At 38.7% G+C, this 21,270-nt stretch overlaps 2 protein-coding genes across 2 annotated transcripts in view; both read right to left on the bottom strand.

The window, feature by feature from the left end:
- dolpp1 (dolichyldiphosphatase 1) overlaps nucleotides 1–10,152 on the bottom strand; it is a 38,546-nt gene extending 28,394 nt beyond the window's left edge. Inside the window, exon 1 of the mRNA XM_072240400.1 lies at nucleotides 10,011–10,152. Coding sequence (XP_072096501.1) covers nucleotides 10,011–10,137 — 127 coding nt within the window. The 5' untranslated portion in view covers nucleotides 10,138–10,152. The remainder of the gene's footprint in view (nucleotides 1–10,010) is intronic.
- A 1,364-nt stretch (nucleotides 10,153–11,516) lies between these two features.
- miga2 (mitoguardin 2) overlaps nucleotides 11,517–21,270 on the bottom strand; it is a 45,783-nt gene continuing 36,029 nt past the window's right edge. The window contains exons 13-16 of the mRNA XM_072240399.1: nucleotides 20,824–20,958; nucleotides 19,525–19,578; nucleotides 19,254–19,370; nucleotides 11,517–18,034 (exon numbers count right to left, since the gene is read on the bottom strand). Of these exons, the coding sequence (XP_072096500.1) occupies nucleotides 17,828–18,034; nucleotides 19,254–19,370; nucleotides 19,525–19,578; nucleotides 20,824–20,958 (513 nt within the window). The 3' untranslated portion in view covers nucleotides 11,517–17,827. The remainder of the gene's footprint in view (nucleotides 18,035–19,253; nucleotides 19,371–19,524; nucleotides 19,579–20,823; nucleotides 20,959–21,270) is intronic.

Below are 21,270 nucleotides of genomic sequence, written 5' to 3'. Positions count from 1 at the left end.
AACCTACCAGTATAGTTCAGTTTCTTTTTGATGCCTCTCTGCTTGCACAAGATTTCTTAAATGATTTTCTCTTTGAGCATAAAACATAGAAAACCTACAGTACAACACAGGCCCTTTGGCCCTCAAGGCTGTGCCGAACATGTACATACTTTAGAAATTACCCTCTATTTTTCTAAGCTCCATGTACCTATCCAGGAGTCTCTTAAATCAGTGGAGCTAGCAGGACTTGATGTTTCAATCCCTATGGAATGTTGGCACTCTCGATGTTGGCAGTGGGTTTGGAGTGGTGACAAGGAGGGAAGGTAGGTACGTCATCGGGGTCATCAGGTGGGCACCCGCCTTCTTTGACATTTCGTTGATAAGACCCTATCGTATCCGCCTCCACCACTGTCACTGGCACTCACCACTGTCACTGGCACTCACCACTCTCTGCGTAAAAAATTCACCCGACATCTCCTCCATACCTACTTCCAAGCACCTTAAAACTGCATTCTCAGGTTAGCCATTTCAGCCATGGGAAAAAGCCTCTGACTATTCACACGATCAATGCCTCTCATCGTCTTATACACCTCTATCATGTCACCTCTCATCCCCCGCCGCTCCAAGGAGAAAAGGCCGAATTCACTCAACTATTGTCATAAGGCATGCTCTCCAATCCAGACAACATCCTTGTAAATCTCCTCTTCACCCTTTCCATAGTTTCCACATCCTTGCTGTAGCCAGGTGACCAGAACTGAGCACAGTACTCCAAGTGGGATCTGACCAGGGTCCTATATAGTTGTAACCTCTCAGCTCTTAAACTCAATCACTCGGTTGATGAAGGCCAATGCACTTCTTAACCAGTCAACTTGCACAGCAGCTCTGAGTGTCCTATGGACTCCGACCCGAAGATCCCTCTGATCCTCCACACTGCCAAAAGTCTTACCATTAACACTATATTCTGCCATCATATTTGACCTACCAAGATGAACCACCTCACACTTACCTAGGTTGAACTTCATCTGCCACTTCTCAGCCCAGTTTTGCACCCTATCAATGTCCCACTATAACCCGACAACCCTCCACACTATCCACAACACCCCCAACCTTTGTGTCATCAGCAAATTTACTAACCCATCCCTCCTCTTCCTGGTCATTTATAAAAATGAAGAGAAGGGGGTCCCAGAACAGATCCCTGAGGCACACCACTGGTCACTGACCTGTCTACAACCACTCTTTGCCTTCTGTGAGCAAGTCAATTCTGAATCCACAAAGCAAAGTCCCCTTGGATCCCATGCCTCCTTACTTTCTCAATAAGCCTTGCATGGGGTACCTTGTCAAATGCCTTGATAAATCTATATACACTACATCTACTGCTCTACCTTCATCAATGTATTTAGTCACATCCTCAAAAAATTCAATCAGGCTCATAAGGCACCACCTGCCTTTCACAAAGCCATGCTGACTATTCCTAACCATATTATGCCTCTCCAAATGTTCATAAATCCTGCCTCTCAAGATCTTTTCCATCAACTTACCAAACAATGAATTAAGACTCAATGGTCTATAATTTCCTGAGCATCTCTACTTCCTTTCTTGAATAAGGGAACAACATCTGCAACCCTCCAATTCTCCGGAACCACTCCCGTCCCCATTGATGATGCAAAGATCATTGCCAGATGCGCAGTAAACTCTTCCCTCGCATCTCACAGCAGCCTGGGATACATCTCATCCGGTCCCAGAGACTTATCCAACTTGATGCTTTCCAAAAGCTCCAGCACATTCTCTTTCTTAATATCTATATGCTTAAGCTTTTCAATCTGCTGTAAGTCATCCCTACAATCACCAAGATCCTTTTCCATAGTGAATACTGAAGCAAAGTATTCATTAAGTACCTCTGCTATCTCCTCCGGTTTCATACACACTTTTCCTCTGTCACAATTGATTGGTCCTATTCTCTCGTATCTTATCTTCTTGCTTTTCACATACTTGGTAGAATGCCTTGGGGTTTTCTTTAATCTTGATTGCCTTGGCCTTCTCATGGCCCCTTCTGGCTCTCCTAATTTCATTCTTAAGCTCCTTCCTGCTAACCTTATAATCCTCAAGATCTCTATCATTACCTAGTTTTTTTGAACCTTTCATAAGCTTTTCTTTTCTTCTTGACTAGATTTTCAACAGCCTTTGTAACCATGGTTCCTCTACCCTACCATCCTTTCCCTGTCTCACTGGAACTCACCTATGCAGAACGTCACTCAGATATCCGCTGAACATTTGCACATTTCTGCCATACATTTCCCTGAAGACATCTGTTCCCAATTTATGCTTCCAAGTTCCTGCCTGATAGCTTCATATTTCCCCTTATTCCAATTAAACGCTTTCCTAACTTGTCTGTTCTGACCCCTCTCCAATGCTATGGTAAAGGAAATAGAATTGTGATCACTATCTCCAAAATGCTCTCCCACTGAGAGACCTGACACCTGACCAGGTTCATTTCCCAATACCAGATCAAGTACAGCCTCTCCTCTTGTAGGCAGATGGGAATAAGTTGGCTTCTCAATTATATAATCAAAATTTTGGATGCTGTGCCTCCCTCTGATCAAGATTACATTAAGCCTCAAACTTGAGAAAATTAAAGTGGAGTCACAAATGGATTCCAGAAAGCAGTTTTCCTTCATTGCAATAGAAGTAATCTTTAAGATTGGATTGCTGTCTATCTGTTGCTGAAAACAGGGGAAGATTTAGAACATACTAAAACGTAGTAAAACTACAGACATGAGAGAGACTACAGATGCTGGAAATCTGAAGCAACACAAAATACTGGAGGAATTCAGCAGGTCAGATAGCATCTATGGAAGGAAATAGACAGTTGACATTTCAGGTCAAGACTTCAGAATCGGAAAGAAAAAGGGAATATAGCAAGTATAAAAAGGTTGGGGTCAACAAGGTTGAGGGTGGGTAAAGTTGTGAAATTAGGTAATCAATTTGCAACCTTTCAAGTTGATTCTAGTAACGTAGGCTCATGCTTGCAATTTTTCACATAACCATTCTTAATGTTATGGTAAGATACATGTTAATAATATAGGGATATATATATTAATACTGTACACTTTAATATGAAAAGTATCCAGGAACATTATAAACATGAAGGGCTCAAAGATGTATCTGGTCCTAAGCTACCCCTGAAGAGTAGGAACTTCTTAAAGATGCTCTTACATGCTGTTAGATAGGAAGTTACAAACTCTTAATTCTGTACTCATAAAGAAATGGCAAAAAATGTCTAAAATGTATCTTTTACAAAGCACATACTACAATGGGCTTTAAAGGAGCATGTTTACAATAACACAGGAAAATGTGTCCATGCTGAGCTGTCCTTTCCATGAGGATGAAACTCCGGCAAGTTGGAGTTTCAGTCACCGCTGGTTACATGACAGGTTGATGCCACGACTGCATACTAGTCTGGGAAGTGAAAGAGGCCTGTAAAAACAACACTCTTGCAAGTGGACAAAATTTTAGGTGAAATAACTAAGCAAAAAAATACATACTGTTGATGGAGTTCAAATTAATAATGGAGGTCCAACCCAGATTTTTAAGAGACAATTTTTGCTAGACTTCCCCAACTAAACTTTCTTGTAAGTTTACAGAGAAAGTTGAAGACTTAAATGGACACAATCTAAATTGACTTTCAGAAGACATTCGATAAAGTTCCACATAAAAAGTTGGGTAGCAAAACTGAGGGTCCTGAATGAAAGGGTGGGTGACAACATATATTAGGAAATAGGTTAGATCAAAATGGTGAAGTATGTTAGGAATGGTTGGTTTTCTGTCTGATTGACAATAGTGATCATCCATAAGGATCTGTACAAAGACCAGTGCTGTTCTGACATTAGAAACAATTACAAATGGCCATACAGGATGACATTTCAAAATGCACAAATTTAAAGGTGGGGGTAACCAGTACAGAGAATAGTAACAGATCGCAAGATGACACAGACAAACTGGTAGAATATAAAAAACAAATGAATGGTAGATTAAATTTAATACACAAGCATGAAGTGACACATTTTGGCATAAAGCCCAAGCAACTATACCATGTAATTCTAAACAATGTGGAGGAACACAGAGAATGTGAAGTAAAGACAAATATTTTAAAGCAACAGGATAAGTGTAGGATACAAGATATATGGATCCCTGACTTCATAAACAAATGCTTTAAGTGTAAAAGCAGGGTAGGCATGTCCAACATTTATAAAGCACTGATTAGGCCATAACTAGATACCATGTTTAATTCTGATTAACAGATTTCAAGAAAGATTGAAGGGTTTGGAGAGGATACCAAAAAATAAGTACATTTCAAGTCACACAAGATTTTAGGCATTTGGGTAGACTGGAATATTGGGGCATTCTCCTTGAAGCAAAGGAGGTCAATAGTTGATAGAGGCAGAGAACATCACGGTGAATTTAAGTGGAGTAAACAAACTGAAGCAGCCGGGTAGTCAGTAGGGCATATTCACCCCCCCCCTTGTGCAGCTGTGTTCTTCCAAGTTTGCTGAAATTGACAAGACCCCTTGCCAGCAAATCTCATCAATTTCAAAGCAGTGAGATAGCAAAGCCAAAAAGAAATACCTATTGCCATCAGCCAAGCACATCAGATCAATTCTTAGAATTATTATCACTACACATATTTTAAAATAATTTCAACCACTAAACAAGGTGCCAAAGGTAACAAACTTCAACATGCACCTCGTTTTCACTGCTGTTTAACAATACACTGGCAACTGGCAGCTCAGTTATGAAACTCAACACTTTATTGTGCACGCAGAATATCTAAAAACTGGGCAAGCTAAGGAGGGAGTGGGGTAAAAAGAAGGGAAACGACTATATTTCTTAGGAGATGAAAATGCTAACGAAGCCTTTATACTGAACTAAGTGTGCTCACCTTTCTCAAAAAGGTTAGTATTATTAGCTTCTTTTATAGTGATCATAAGCATTCTGAATTACTTTATTTACAATGCTCTCAACACTGGTGCTTTTACTCAGATAGTATTTCTATACAGATTCCTTCAGGTTATTGTAGCCGGGGGTGGTAATGGGGACAAGCTCCCGCTACCTATTAATGCTCCCAAAAGCATACACCTCAAATAACCTCTGACAAGCAAGTCCAGCTCCTGGCCTTCATGTGTGGCTTAGCTGAGCACAGCAGAACAAGGAGCAAAGACAGGTTAATGGTACCTTATAACCGGTCGCTTCGGCCAGATGGGGCTCGTCAGCCGTGGTTGGCTGCTCATCTAGAAGGAAAACTCTGATCTCAAACTACCGCTGCCTTGTGGCTATATCCTCTCATGGGGAAGGCTTCGGGAGTAAACCTTGAGGGAAAAATCCAGAGCTGGAGTTCCTAAGCCAACATTGAGTTCAATGCTGACTGGCAACTCCTGCGATGCTGCCGGTACCAAACTGTACCAGCCCGCTGTTCAACTGGGTTCATCAGTTGCATGAAGAGGGGGGAGTTGCTACTCAGGCAACAGCTTGCTCTCCGTATCGTACTGCCCACGTTTGTGTATTTAGACAGCTAGAACACAATATTCATGGTCAACTCTGACCGACGGAGGCCTCAAATTTCTATAAAGAACATACTGTATATTATTCCTCATTTATTATAGGCAAGAATGTCACAAGAGGAACTTTTTAAAGAAGAAATCTTTCTAAAGTGGTGATCAGCAAACAAAAAGTTTGGGAACCACTGGGTTAATTAACTAGTAAGCGTGATACAACAATTGACAAATGTGTGGCAGCTAGGAGCATGCATATAATTTGCTTAAGACCATACACCTAAAAGAATAGTCAAAGACCAGGGAAATAGCTATCCATTTGTTATCAGGTAACCGGGCTGGGGGGGGGGGGGGCACGGGGAAGGAGGCGAGAAGACAGAAGAAATGAAAATGAACATAATGAAATAAAATATTAACTGGAAGCTGGAATTTTACCAATTAGGCAAGTTGTCAAGAAATCAAGTAACTTTTTCTATTAGCCAATCCCCCAATTTTTCAATCCTTGCTTTAAGCTGTGCCACATATTAAAATTTCTAAGAAAAGTTGAAGAGACCAAGCTTTTATTTATTCTAAAAAACAGAACATGGATAACTGAGCCAGTGATAGGCCTTTAAGATAATGAATCCAGAATGATACAAGGACTTTTGACCTATGTATTGAGGGGCTGGATGGTACCAAAGTTAGAAGGCATTATTAACATATCCATCAAAAAATTCAATAGGGAACCTAAAGAATTTATGAAACTCTACCAGCAAAAACAATTGATTCAAAATATTAACTTTCTCCTGTCACAAATATTATCTGATCTGCTCTGCAGTTTTTAATCTTTATTTCAGGTTTTGAGCATCTGCAGTTTATTTTTTGGTTTTAAATGACAAAGAGCTGACAAATAGGATGGATAATTCCAATTTCCTCACAAAAATAAGAAAAAAATGAATTCAAAGCCATTAAATAAACTGCGCAAGTCTTAAATTGACCATGAACTTTGGTACATTGTTAATTCTCATTGCTACCATCATGGAGAAGGTATAGGAGCCTGAAGGCACAAACTCAACCATTCAAGAACAGCTACTTCCCCACTGCTCCATAAGGAGCACAACCTTGTTGTGACTTGGTGGCTCGCGTGCCTCAAAGACCCAGAGAGCTGGTGTTGGATGGAGTCAAGGCTTTATGCTTTGGCTCTTGGTAGGGTCACCCATGTCAACAAGGTCAGACTAAGAGTGGTCCATTTGTCCTCCAGTTTTGGGGTTTCAGCTCAGGAATTACAACACTGAACAGTAAAACAAAACTGTTACGGAAACAGCAATGAAAGACCCTTCTCTGAATGCAGTTGTATTCCTGACTCTCCACCCAGAACTTGCGTGACTGACAGTAGAGAAAGCATATGCCAGTGATATTAAATTTGATTCTAATTCAACGTAAAGACAAAACTTGGCAGCATATTAGTTATTGTATTTGGAGCCTGAGAAATCACCTTAAAAAAATGGAGTCAATAAACTCAAGAATTTTGAATGTTGTTAGCAACCACACTGGTCAAAATGTAAATATTACAGGTGCTGCCTGCTCTGATGAATATTTACAGCATTCTTTTAAAATACAAAAACAGTGGATGAATGTGTACAGATGAAAATTTTAATCAGCAAAAGAGAAATTCAATACACGAGAAGCATTATAAATTGCAGAATGTCAGATGCATTTGGAACATATTGTACAAGCAACAACAGAAGTGACCTGCTCCAACAAAGCAGTTTATAGCAAATGCCATTTTGACAGTAGTACTAAATGCACATTATATAGTAGAATATCAGTACAATGGAATACAAAAGAAATTGGCACATTGAGAAACTGAACATGAAATTACCCACAATAAATAAATGGACTTATAAAGTACCTTGAGATAACAAAAAAAGTTAAAATGTGACCTCAATAGAATGTGAAACTCCTGAAAAGTGGCATAATTCAGGGTGAATGGCAGGATTGTCAGCAGTGTGGAGCAACAGGGGGGATTGCGGTCCACATCCACAGATTCCTCAAAGTCGCCATGCAAGTTGATAGGTGGTTATAAATGAATGTATGTTGGTCTTCATTAATAAGAGGATTGAACTCAAGAACCACAAGGTAATACTACAGAGCTATAAAGCCCTGGGTAGATCACACCTGGAATATTGTGTTCTGTTCTATTTGCCTCAATACAAGGAGGATGTGGAAGCTTTGAAGTATACAGAGGAGATTGACCAGGATGCTGCTGGATTAGAGAGCATGTTTTATGAAGAAAAGTTGAGCAAGTCAGAGCTTTTCTCCTTGGGGCAAAGGAGGGTGAGGTGACTTGATAGAGCCGTACAAAATGAGAAGAGGCATAGAGCGGACATCCAGCATATTTTTCCTAGTGCAGAAAAGGCCAACACAAGTGGGCATAAATTTAAGGTACACACATCAAAGTTGCTGGTGATCGCAGCAGGCCAGGCAGCATCTCTAGGAAGAGGTACAGTCGACGTTTCAGGCCGAGACCCTTCATCAGGACTAACTGAATGAAGGAAGAGTTAGTAATCTCTTACTAACCCTTCCTTCAGTTAGTCCTGACGAAGGGTCTCGGCCTGAAACATCGACTGTACCTCTTCCTAGCGATGCTGCCTGACCTGCTGCGTTCACCAGCAACTTTGATGTGTGTTGCTTGAATTTCCAGCATCTGCAGAATTCCTGTTGTTTGTATAAATTTAAGGTGACTAGAGGAAAGTATAGGTGGGATTTCAGAGATAAGTTTTTTTTAAAATACATACTGTGGTGGATGTATGAAAGGTATTGCCAGGAGTGGTGACAGAGGTAGATACATTAGGGTCATTTACAAGACTCTTACATAGGTACATGATGAAAGAAAAATAGACAGCTATGTGGAAAGAAGTGTTAGAATGATCTTGGAGTAGGTTAAAAGGTCCGCACGTGTGCAGAAGGGCCAACACTTTGCTGTACTGTTTCATGTTCTAACATTAACCAATCCAGAATAAATATTTTCAAAGAGCACTAGGGGATCTTCACTGAGAGTGAAAACTGGTTATCACTTAATATCTCAACTGAAAGAGTAGCTCAGTACAGCATTCTTTGAATATACATTATGTTGGAGTGGAGTTCAACTGACAACCTAAAGATGCAAAGATGAGATAAAGATGCATAGTCCTGAAACCTAGACTGGCTGACAGAGTGATAATGTGTTTAGGTGCAGATAAGTTCACTTGGTATGCATTAAAGCTGAATCGTGAATCAAACCAAGTCCCAAAATATAGCTATTCTGTAATTAATTTTTATTTGTACATTTCTCCTCCCTTTCCACACTGCAGCAGTAAATGGAAACTCAAAACTGGAAAAATCAGAAATAACAGGCTGACTTCCTCCCATTCCTTGGTGCTGCAGACTGATACATCAAACCTCCACTCGACTTCAAATGTTCAAGCCCAATTAGAATACAATCATAACACATCTCATCTTCCTGATTCCTTTAAAAAATGTAGTAAGGCCATTTTTTTCAAGCCCATGTTGGACAAGAATTGAATCAGTACTCCAGCCCGCAAGAGTTTACCTTAGTTCAATGACAGCATACTTATCCCTCAATAGATGGTTGATTTTTCTGTTGAAGGTACCATATTTTAAGAGACATTAAACCAAGACTTTGCTTTGCTCATTTCCCAATGACCAATCATAAATCTTGAGCAACATGACTAAAGTAGATCACTTACTACTCACTCTGTCAATTATGGGGACTTACCTTGTGTAAATTAGCTGCGTAACTTCCTACAACAGTGACTATACTTCCAAAATACTTTATAATAACAGTTTTTAGATCAAGAAAGCAGTTGTGTAGACGTTTTTCTTAAAATTATCCTTACCTCACCCTGTTTTGAAAAAAGAATAAACTATTTAATCTTTAAAATGCTAATTTTGCTAATCTGCTGCTCACTTTTCTTAAAATCCCTTTTAAAAATAATGGACTTTGATAAAGTAATAAACAGCCTTAAAGATAATAATAGTAGTAGTAACAGTCTTCTAAACCTCTAGTGGTGCAGTCAATATAATCCCTTCACATTAGTCATTGCTATAAATATTTTCACCATAACTCTTCACAACCTCGTCGATCGCTGTGCTGCGCACGCGCAAACCTACGCGAGCCAATCTGCGCGTGCACGACAGCGACTGCGCGAGCCTTGACCATGCATGCGCGATATGGTCTTAATGAGAATAAAATTTAGCCAAATTGGCTCGTGAATTTGCAAATACGTAGCTTGAGGCAGGCGCCGAGACACCAACAGCACCTAATTTTGAGGTTACGACCAGCGAAGGTACTTATTCCACAACCCGACCCCACAATCCGGCAAGGCCTGCAAATAAGGCTGCGACTTCTCCATTCAACGCCCTGGCGGTATATTCCATATTCGCAAAAATTTCTGAAGACAGCTGAGAATCATTCTTCCAGAAACCCTGCAGGACAATAATTACCTGGGGGATATTCGACGTACGTCAAGGACAGCGGCTGCCACCGCTCTTTCTCCACAACAACCGAGCACTTTCCAACAGCCGCCATCTTCACCGCATCACGGCGACCTGCCGACAGCCAATCACACATTCCGTGATGAAGGCAGCACAACCGAACGTCAACCAATCAGAGGCCGGTCACTATGGGGAATCGAACCAATTACAGAACAAGTTTGGTATTTTTCTAACAGGCTTACCACGGGAATTGAGCTGGTACCGGACAAATGGGAATTTTTTGAACCTCGTTGCTTTCGCTACAGAACCAAGGTCACTGCACTTTTGGTCTGATGTTCGATAGCTGCATTTTGCAATGATGCCTACGAGCACAGAGACCAAGCTCCAAGTCATCGTTACTCAATTGTTGACCCATGTGTGAAAATATACCTTCCACGAAATATCCATACGCCTAAAAAGTTTTAAGATCAAGACCTGAAACCCAGCAAAAAGCTTGTTGCATAATAAGTAGCAATAAACTCTGCTTTGTTATATGCTTCTATACCATGGAATAGACATGACATACATCCCAGGCACTGGAAAGTTATCACTATGCCATCTTTGCAAAGTCTTAAAAATCCAGTTAAACAAAGGCAATGTCCTCTCCCAGGCCAACATGTTCAGTAAAGGCCCTAATTACATGCAGCCAGCTTTGATGAGCAGGCCATGTGGTTCTTTTTGTCAAAGATGGATTCCAGAAACAAGCACTCTACTCCAAGATCCATCAAAGACCAAGGAAATGATTCAAGAACATCCTCATTAAGTTGCCTTGAAAATGTGTAATTCCACAGTTTTATACAAATCCTAGGGCCATGGCTTGTCAAAATTCAAAAAGGAACATTGAAAACCATATTGAGAACCACGTACTTTGGGTGAAAGTAAGTGGAAACCTGCAAAAGTGAAGTAGGGAATACATTACCTCCCACTGATCATGCATCTGACCATCAAGCCCCTCCTGCTCTACCTGTGGTAGAGTCTGCAGAATCTATATTAGCCACTTTGCCACTGTAGAACCTTCATAATGATTGCAAAGTTGCAGTTTCATCCTTCCCCTCCATCCTTGGCTTTAATCTACAGCTGCAGAAGCAACTATTTGCTTTCTGTTATCATGGCCCCTAAGTGTCATTCTCTTCTTCGTTAGATACTTTTCCTACATTTTAAATCAAACCTTTGATTATTTGTTCATGCAAGTTGTGATCTCTGCTTTAAAATACTCATTCAACAATAAGTTACAATATAACACCCTTAACTTAAAATACTCATTCAACAATAAGTTACAATACAACACCCTTAACTTAAAAATGGGAGTTTTATTTGGACCATATTTATGGTCCACTATTCATTGTGTCCATTGGGTTGATATAGCAATCATAGCTGTGTCAAGGTTTTGTCATTCTTAATACCCTTATGAATTGTAAGACCATAAGACATAGATGCAGAATTAGACCATTTGGCCCATCAAGTCTGCATAGCTGATTTATTATCCCTCAACTCAATTTTCCTGCCTTCTCCCCATAACCTTTGATGCCTTTATTAATCAAGAACCTATCAATTTCCACTTTAAGTATACTCAATGGCTTAGCCACAGATTTGCCACCCCCTGACGAAAAAAAAATCATCCTCATTTCCGTTCTAAAGGGACATCCTTGTATTTTGCTTTATCTCCAATAAAAGAACCGATTCTACTTTTACAGATGTTCATGTCGATTTTATCCAGAAGTCAGAAAATTGACAAAAATCACTTATTGTAATCATTACCTTCACAGTATTGTAATGATTTACATCAAAAGCATTCAAGACTGGTAAAAAATAAACAATTAGTACAAGTGGAGAGGAAGAGGAAACTGGTTCAGCTGAGCGTACATGTGTACTTCAGAATTTTAATTTTAATGATAGTGTGGCAGTTCACCTATACATGGGGTGGCCATGTTGGGTGTTCTGAGCCCAGTGATAACCTCCACTCAGATCACTTTGCTTTTCACTTTTTTTTTAATGAATTGAATGGTACAGGGCAGAAGTGATGATTTAAAAAATAAAAAAAATACAATTTCAATTCACAAGGCAAAGACTTTACACCAAAAGCAGTAATAAAAGAAATAGGCACACATTTATAAATAAAGAACAACTATTGTGGATTTGTCCTTCATTCCTTTCACAGTTCCTAAATATCTCAAATTTCTGAATTTTTCAGAAAACTCAACAGCAGTCCTAAGACTGAACTCAACATCACCTGCAAGAATTGATCCATACCCGCTGCCATAAGAGACTTCTGTAAGAGTAAATGTGGGAAAGCCTCAAGTAAACAAGACTGTAATTGGAAAAGGAAATGATACTTATGCAGCATTATAGACCAGATCTCATTACCCACACCAAAAGGCGTCTCTAGATCAACCAAACTAAAACCAACAGTTACAAACTTTAAAATCTTTGCAGTTTGATCTGTATATTATTTGTCTTCACTACTTTCTTCAACTTGTCCACCATCAATTTCTCTTATTCAGAATAGATTTGGTCATTAATGAACATCAGTTATATTTTGGTAATGACTTTTCCAAAATTACTGTCCTGTTTGGAATTGAATGAAATGAATCAAAGAAATGGGATGGACAAGGTGAGGATAGTAGGGATGTCTGTGATGGTCAGATCGGACTATTATGGTTCAGTTTTTGAATTTGGGATTTTCAGTTACTGGTTCCATTTTCACATATCCAGATTTGTTGTTGGTAAAGAAAGGATCAGCATCGGTAGGTCTGCTAGGGGTAGGGTAATAGGTCTGTGTTCAAAAGCAAGCATCAACCTTTCTCCAATGAATTTATGTAATTAGGATTTGTCCCATCTACAATTACAGCAGCAGCTTTAGATCTGTTTTCTGTTACACTCTCAGCATCTTACACTCTTTTCCCAATATGTAACATTCTATAAAAGGAACTTAAACCATTAGGAGATGGTAAAGTAAAATGATTATGGGCACAGAATGAAAAGAGTAGTGAGATCTAATGCACCTACAACATCCAGTTGTCATATACAGACTTCATCAATTTCTTTTACAGGTACAAAACAATTTCCCATATTTAATTCTATAACCTGAGCTAATAAACCAACTAAGGAAAGATGGATCATTTGCTCCAGACCAATTCCTGTACCATTTGAAAGGTGGCGTATCAATCTAGCTGGAGGATGACTTTTCACAGAATTTTATTCTATTGCTCCCTTTCTTTGCTTTATTTCCCCACCATTCAAAAGCTGTAAGACTCTTATTACTTTGTTCCAAACAGGCAGGATGCATACAATTTCTGTTGCCTTCCACAAGGTAAAGTTATAAAAATCCCATTACAAAATCTAACATTACCTGTTACAAGCATCCATAGACTGGTTAATAATGCATAATCATCATATACTGATTACAAAGCAAAACACAACAAACCAAGACCTGGTACAATTGGTACATGGATCAACAGAATGAGTAACAAAAAATAGCAAAATAGAATACACTTTAAGCATAGATTGGACAGGCAATGTTAATTAAGGAGTTGTAGGTCAATGAGTTAAAAAAGCATTTCAAAAAACTTTCAAATATCAATAATACTCACATTTTCTTGTCAGATTATGATACAAACTCAATTTCTGAATCCAAATTACATTAATTTACAAAATACAGTACATCATATTCAAATTCAACACAAAATCCAATTATGTCTGCTATTTTCATTTAAACTGAAAAAAGATTGATTGCAGTGGATCAAGGTATAAATGCCCACTCCACAATTTTGTAAGTTCAGTTTGTGCAGCTAACAGAAGGGCCACTGACTGCACGTTTTAAAAATTTTATTAAACTAACTTTTCTCGAAGTATTCACATTAGTGTCTTGCTCAAATGCCATTCTAGAAATGCTCCAGCGTGCACACTTCATGGATGATATGAAAATAGGTATAGCAGGAAAAGGCCTCAGAATCTCAGCAGCTTACTGATGGTGTCAAACTGAAGTAGGACAACATCAACCATACAATATTAAAAATTATATCACCAAATCAGTTCAATGCAAGTCACAGGATGTAATGATCATGTTTTACAGGCTACTGATCAGACCACAGACTCATCCACTTCAGACTGCAGAACCACAAAGAAGAAATTCACAAGGCTTAGGGAAGGTGTGCAGTGAAAAGCTGAGGCTAATTATTGAGGAAAGATTTAAATGAATCATACCTTTCATCCTACAAAACTCCTAAAATCTCAAGATAGTAAATGATACTAAAAAGGATAATTCTGCAAATTAGTTTAAATAAGCTAAAAAATAGTATCTTCAGACTGATATATGATAATTCTACATGCAAGGAGTAGATAACCAGTAGGAAAGGTCATCCTAGGAAAGGGAGGCAAAAGTTTTTGAATGATCTATAAAATAGTTTATACTATAGGATACATTTAAAAGGCTGAACACAGGTCAAATGGTTCTCTTGCGCGATTACCATCATATCTCAAATATGTTATCGTTGTGGAAAAAGGAAGGAACTTCAAGATTGTGAGCTTCACTGTTGGTATGGTCCTCCTTTCCAACAGTATTTTGCAAGAAAGCAACAATGCTGTTTACCAATTATGGTACCAACCCAGCAGTAGGAGGTATCTGCCAAAGTCAAAGGTGTAGGTCAGAAATAAGTATGTTGCCAAAACAAATACTCCATGCAACAGTAATGGGCAGTTCTCTAAATCTTCATTATCTCACCCCAGAGCAAAGATTTGTGGCTGATATATCCAAATGAAGAACTGAGTGTAGATAGATGCCAGCTAAATGATGCATTGTTAAACAGGCTCCCATCAGCCATCTTAGGTGAATAATTCCATAGCATTATATAAAAAAATGGGGAGTTATCTCTTGTGCCCTGTCCAAAACTTACTCCCTCGATAACACACAAAAAAAATCCGTTCTCAATAACTGCTGTACTTCACTATACAATTTGTGTTGAGCTAAAAGGGTACTATTGGCTATAATATTTCCTATATTCTGACAGCAACTAAACAAAGAATATTTTGTAGCACACGAAGCCTTTGTAAAGTCCTAAATTCATAAAAAGTGCTGCATAGATACAGGTCTGTCCTCTTTAAAGTGGATATGACTTGATAAATTCAACAATTTTGCTAACTTCTGGAGAAAGGTGGTGAGGGGTCAGGATAGAGAATATCAAAATTCATTTTAGATCACAATAACATTAAAAGTATGGTAAGAAATCCAATCTGTGCATCGATTAAATTACCTATTCTTTTCAGATATTAAGACATTTTTATGGGCTTGAACATATTAAGATAAGCAGAACAGTTCAAGTTTGGCGAACACAAAGTGAGCATTCTAATCAGACGAAAATGTAAGGTGTTAAAGCTCCCAGTGATGCATTTCAACCCAATGATAACTTCAACTGTAGGATCAAACTTCCTACTGTACAAATGACTTGCAGTATTTCCAAACCTAGCTCCTTAAAAGTCCTCAAGACTGAAACTGATAGGTTAGCTTAAAAGACACTTAAGCATTAGGGATCTACACAGTCTCAAATTGCTCACAAAGCTCCTATGCCAAACATTTAGCTAAAGAAAAAATTATTCCCAGAGTGATATGGGATTTTGACTCAGGAGCTAGTAGATTAAGGACATGCGTCTTCATAGGTCTTATCAATCTTTGCTTAACATGGCAGCTTTTATTCAGAATTAGCGAGATACTTGATTCCATTAGCCATTGTAAACTAAAAGAATATTCTTTTTGATTTCAATCACTGCACTGTCAACTGTTTTTTTTTTTGAAAAGCCACCCAATAGTCACCTTCTCTAACTCTTCTGAACACATAGTAGGAACACACTGTATCCAAGACTTCTGAGAAAGCACAACAGAAAGACACAAGGAAATGCAACATTAACGGTAGAAAAAAGGAATTCTGATTAAATTGATTTCTCCCACAAATCAGATTATCTCAAAACCAGATTATAACAGAGAGCCCAAACTAAGCTCCAGATGGACAAGCTCCAACAAACTGCAAATTGAAAACTTTTACTTCCATTCCCACCAGAAATACTCCACACCTTCCAACACCAAATGGTGGCCTTTTCAGAGTGGTACAGGGAGCTAATTATTCCAAAAGTCAGAAAGGGATACTACAGCAAATAGAATCGTTCCATTTTAGTTAACACCATAACTGAAATTTAAAAGAAAACTACTATTGGTTGGTATCATCTAATGATCACAAGAAATAAATATCAAGTATTAATACACTAGGTCTCTTTATTTGGTAGGGGTGGAAATAATACAATTACTAAGCCTCACTTGAAACAATCCTGAAGCATATTAGAGATTCTATTTCTTACCTCCCTCCCCCCACCCCTACCCGCCAGCACTTCTGCACTATAATGTGCTGGAAGGTACAGGATTAACTGGATTTGGTAAAAAGGAAAATAAGTTTCCAGCTGTGTCAAATATGTATGACTTCAGCTCCTGACATGTAACTTTCTTTTCATTTAGTCTTTTAAAACTATATTTTGTAACCAGAGAGAGAAATAAAAGGAATCTACCTCAGCTTCTAATATTTGGCACACAGTCTCCCATATGGTGTATTAATTTTCTTCACTATCAAGGTCCGAATAACTAGATTATGTTCATTCCCAAGTGAAGAGACCTAATATATTGATACTCAATATCACAAAATACACTGATGAGACAACCTGACAAAGTTTAATTTTAGTTGATTGACTGTCTTTGATAAGATTTAGAGTAATTCTATTTGCCACAAGCAGGATCACTTCTTTGAATCCCTTATGTCTTTTAGAACAATTATCAAGTATCTGGTTAGGCAATAAAGAAACATTTTTTTTTAATGTGGAAAGGCAATTTACAATGAAATACAGCATCAAACACAGGCTGTTTATATTGTGGAACATTCATTTCCTGTTTTAAAACTGTTTTATCCTGTTAAAATACAGAAGTGAATAAAGGCTACAATCCGTTGGTCCTTCCTCAGTGACATCATTTAGGACAGAACTGGAGGATATTTGGTTGGCACAGGTCAACTAACAATATCAAGTATAGTACAGGTATTATATTTTTACTATTCATTAGCATGAATAATCAAATTATTTTCTTAAAACATTATTAATCTGCAGGTTCAGGTGCTTTTTTTTTCATTTTCATTCAGGTGAATGTTTCATTTAAAAGTGCTTTAAATTTCATGGACAGTTTTGTCAAGAATGAGTGCCTCTGCACTGTATCAGTAGTAGTATGGGGAAATGAGTGGACAGGGAACACTGGATAAAGTTTCTTCCTTCTTAGCCCAGGTGTACTAAGGCCAATTGTAGTGCACTCTTTACTGCCCTGATATCCAGTGATCACAACCACATTTTCTGGTCTAAATAGCTCAGTGATAGACCAGCTAATGTATTACCCAATACAATAATGCAACTCTTTAAGGATTGATCCATGTCCCTGTATTTCAAAAGTATTTTAGAGAGAAGCATATTCCTGGTTCTATGATTTGTCGGCTATCCATTAAAGAAATGCCTTTTTATTCCTGGAATATATTATATTATTGAAGAAAAGCATTCTTTTCCTTCTTTCCCCAACTAATACCATGTCAAAATAGTGATATCCAATAGAATGAGCCAACCTCAATGTATGTAGAGTATTCTGATAGACTCTTGCAAGTCTCTTCAATATGGATTTATCTAGGAATCAGATACAATCCACTGATTCTCAGTTGTTTGATTAATCTCTTTCCAACATTGATTTTTTAAAAAATATCCTATGTGGCTGGAGTTCACACAAGATTGCCCTCTTCCAAAGGTCCATTTTCATTTGGTATTGTCCCATTCACTCTCATTATTGCATCAGTTCCCAGGTAACCAAGGAGAATCTCACTGCGACGCTGCGATAACTGAACAATGTCATCTGCCAGCAAATTTACAGTTGTGTATCGCATTTTGTCCAAATCAAACATGTCCTTCAAATACTGGAGAATTTGTTGCTACAAAACAAAGTGACAAGTTATAAAAATTGTTCACAAAAATATTTTACAGTATGCACAATCATCTCCACCCTTTCTATACTGATAGAGATATCCCTACTTTAAATATTTTGAAATAAAAAATACATTATTGCACAAATGCTGTAGTATTATAGAGCTCCTATGGGTGGCAATAATAAAGACTGACAGAAGCATTACAATGTACGTATATTTGTCTAGATTTGAAGATCAAAATTCACATGGGATTCACCAACATTTCAAAAAGGGAACTGATTGTCCATTTCAAAAAAATGCTACAATGTCTACAATCACAAGAGGTTCTGTAGATACTAGGAATTCCAGAGCAACATGCACAATATTCTGGAGGAATTCAGCAGGGCAGGCAGCATCTATGGAAATGAATCGACGTTTTGGGTCAAGACCTTTCATCAGGGCTGGAATCTAGTATTTCTTCAGGATCCTGGCAATCCTTCCAGAAATCAGATACAACACACAGTTGAAACCCACATCAAGAAGCACAGGAGGTGTATCCATTTCGTTTACTCAGAGAAATCGGCAGCAGCAGAAAACTGCATTTGCAATGGCCATAGGATTGACATTGATGACACAAAACTACTGTGCCATGCCAATGGCTTTTGGGACCGCCTGGTGAAAGAAGTCATTGAACTAAAACTAGAGAAAAAGAATTTTAACAAAGGCGAAGGTCTTGCTCTAAGTAAAAACTGAAATTCAATTGTAAACAAAGTGGGACCTCAGAAACCTGATTGGATGAGGACCAACAGGGGTATAAATACCACCAGACTTGACATACCCAGTCATCACAGAGATGTCATTGAAATGTTGGTTAAAATCGATGCCTATACCTAGCTGGAAGCCCGAGAAGAGTTTATTTGTCATATACGCCAGAAAGCACTGGATCCTTTTTCATAGTTTTATTACTATGCATTGCAATGTATTGCTACTGCAAAACATCAAATTTCAACCTGATTCTGATATACTTCTGGTTATTCAAAACAACAGATCGTTACTACATTCTCAAGGGCACCTGGGATGGACAATAAATGCTGTCTTTATCTGTGACGTCTTCACCCCCAGGACACCTGAAATACTGATTGTAAAGATTCTAATTCCCTTTCTTTCCAAGTTGTTCTGGGGATGAACTCCCTTTTACAATCACCCACGATATAATGAAGAAAAGGATTTTAAAAGGAAACCTCACCTTAAAGATAGTGCAAACTTCACAAAGGTGCTGCTTCGGCCCTAGAAAACCCCAGGCAAGTACAGGACTGACATGTTCAGAAATCGAATAAAAGTGGGAAATGAAGCCATCAGGGACCTATAATCACAAGAAAGAAATTATCCACCTCTAGTCAAAACAAGGATATTGTCCATTTTCAATATCTGACCAAATTTCATTCCTTTCCAGCTGAAATGCTATCATTAGTCTTCATACTCATTGTTTCACCCACCACACTCACTCATTTACCAACCTGTAATAATCGCCTTTTTGCTTTCAACACGGACCAACAAGCTGTAGCAAGAGCCTGCAGAGAGAAAATGAAAGTCAAATCAATGGATATTTTAAGGGAAAAATATACACAAGACCAAAATAGCATTTTCAGATTTAAGCAGAAGATGGCTGTAAATTATCTGTTCTATTTGTATCTAGCCTAAGCCTTTTAATCTCAATATATTATTGTAGAAACTTACAACAGATAAGAAACATACAATATTAATTTCAAACTCACTGAAGTTTTGCACCTCCAACAGGACCACAACCTTGTCGTGGTTTGGAGGCTTGTGTACCTCAATGAGCCAGAGAGCTATGTTGGCTGGAGTCAGGGGTTTATGCTTTCACTCTGGGCCAGGTCACCCATGCCAAACAGGTCAAAGGGTAGAGGTCAGACTAAGAGTGGTCCACCAGTCCTCAAGGTTCAGGGGCTCAGCTCAGGGCTAACAACCCTGACTGGTAAATCAAAATTGTTATGGAAACAGCAATGAAGAATCCCTCTGCATACTCCTGAGTCTCCACCTGGGACTTGCATGACTGATGGTAGAGAAAACTGAGAGGAAGCTACTGACATGACGAAGGAAGCCCTGGACACCGGCTAAGATGGAAGACCCTCATTTCATTGATGCCCTAAATGTCAGCGACATAACAGCCAATAAGCTAAGGTATTACAGAATTCCCACAGACCAAAGTTGTATGTGGGGTTGAAATAAATGCAGGTGCAATCATAGAGGGAAAATCTTAATCAGTTTCCTTCTAAGTGTCAACATAGAAATTATGATCCTCTCATTTCAAAAAGGTAACTAATCATCTTTGTGCAATCTGACTCAGTGATTCCTGGATCAGCAAAGCCACTTCATCTGAAAATTAAAATTGGTAATGATGGAGATGGATGTTAAACATCCATCTGTAGCAACTGCCATCAGAACAATACAAATGATTTTAAATCATTTTTATACAACACAAGAGTTTTTGAACAACAGGAACTCTGCAGATGCTGGAAATTCAAGCAACACGCATCAAAGTTGCTGATGAACGCAGCAGGCCAGGCAGCATCTCTAGGAAGAGGTACAGTCGACGTTTCAGGCCGAGACCCTTCGTCAGGACTAACTCAAGGAAGTCCTTCAGTTAGTCCTGACGAAGGGTCTCCGCCTGAAACGCCGACTGTACCTCTTCCTAGAGATGCTGCCCGGCCTGCTGCGTCCACCAGCAACTTTGGTGGTGTTACAAGAGTTTGTGAATCCTTGCTCCGGTCAACAATGTAGGCAGGATAAATTACCGTCTCCTTAAAACTATCTGAGAGCCATCGGTTCCGTAAAACAGCAACCACAGATGAAGGTGGGTTTTCCAGGTCTTCAAAGGCATCCATCAGAATAAAATCCAACACAATGTCAAAGAAGTTCATGCACACAACCTGTGGATAAAGACTTTCCCAATTAGTGAAATTTTCTTTGCACAAATATACATAGAAAATACTTTGCAGATCAGTCAAAGCCTGCAAACAGAGAAACAGAGTTAACACTTCAGTCCAACTAATTCATCAGAACTTCTGCTTTCCACATCTTCAGGGTATCCCAAGTATTGCTTAATGAAAACAGTCAGCTAAAGTGCACGTCACAAGATCCTATAAAGTACAATGCAACCAGGCAATCATTTATTTGAAGCCATTTAACCGATGGATGAATACTAGCTAAGATACAAGGGAAAACTTCCACCCCTCCCCGCA

This window comes from Mobula birostris, chromosome 22, assembly GCF_030028105.1.
Source record: "Mobula birostris isolate sMobBir1 chromosome 22, sMobBir1.hap1, whole genome shotgun sequence".
Taxonomy (NCBI): Eukaryota; Metazoa; Chordata; class Chondrichthyes; order Myliobatiformes; family Myliobatidae; genus Mobula; species Mobula birostris.
Note: the sequence above shows the minus strand (reverse complement) of the source record. Positions and strands in the feature narration are given on the sequence as shown.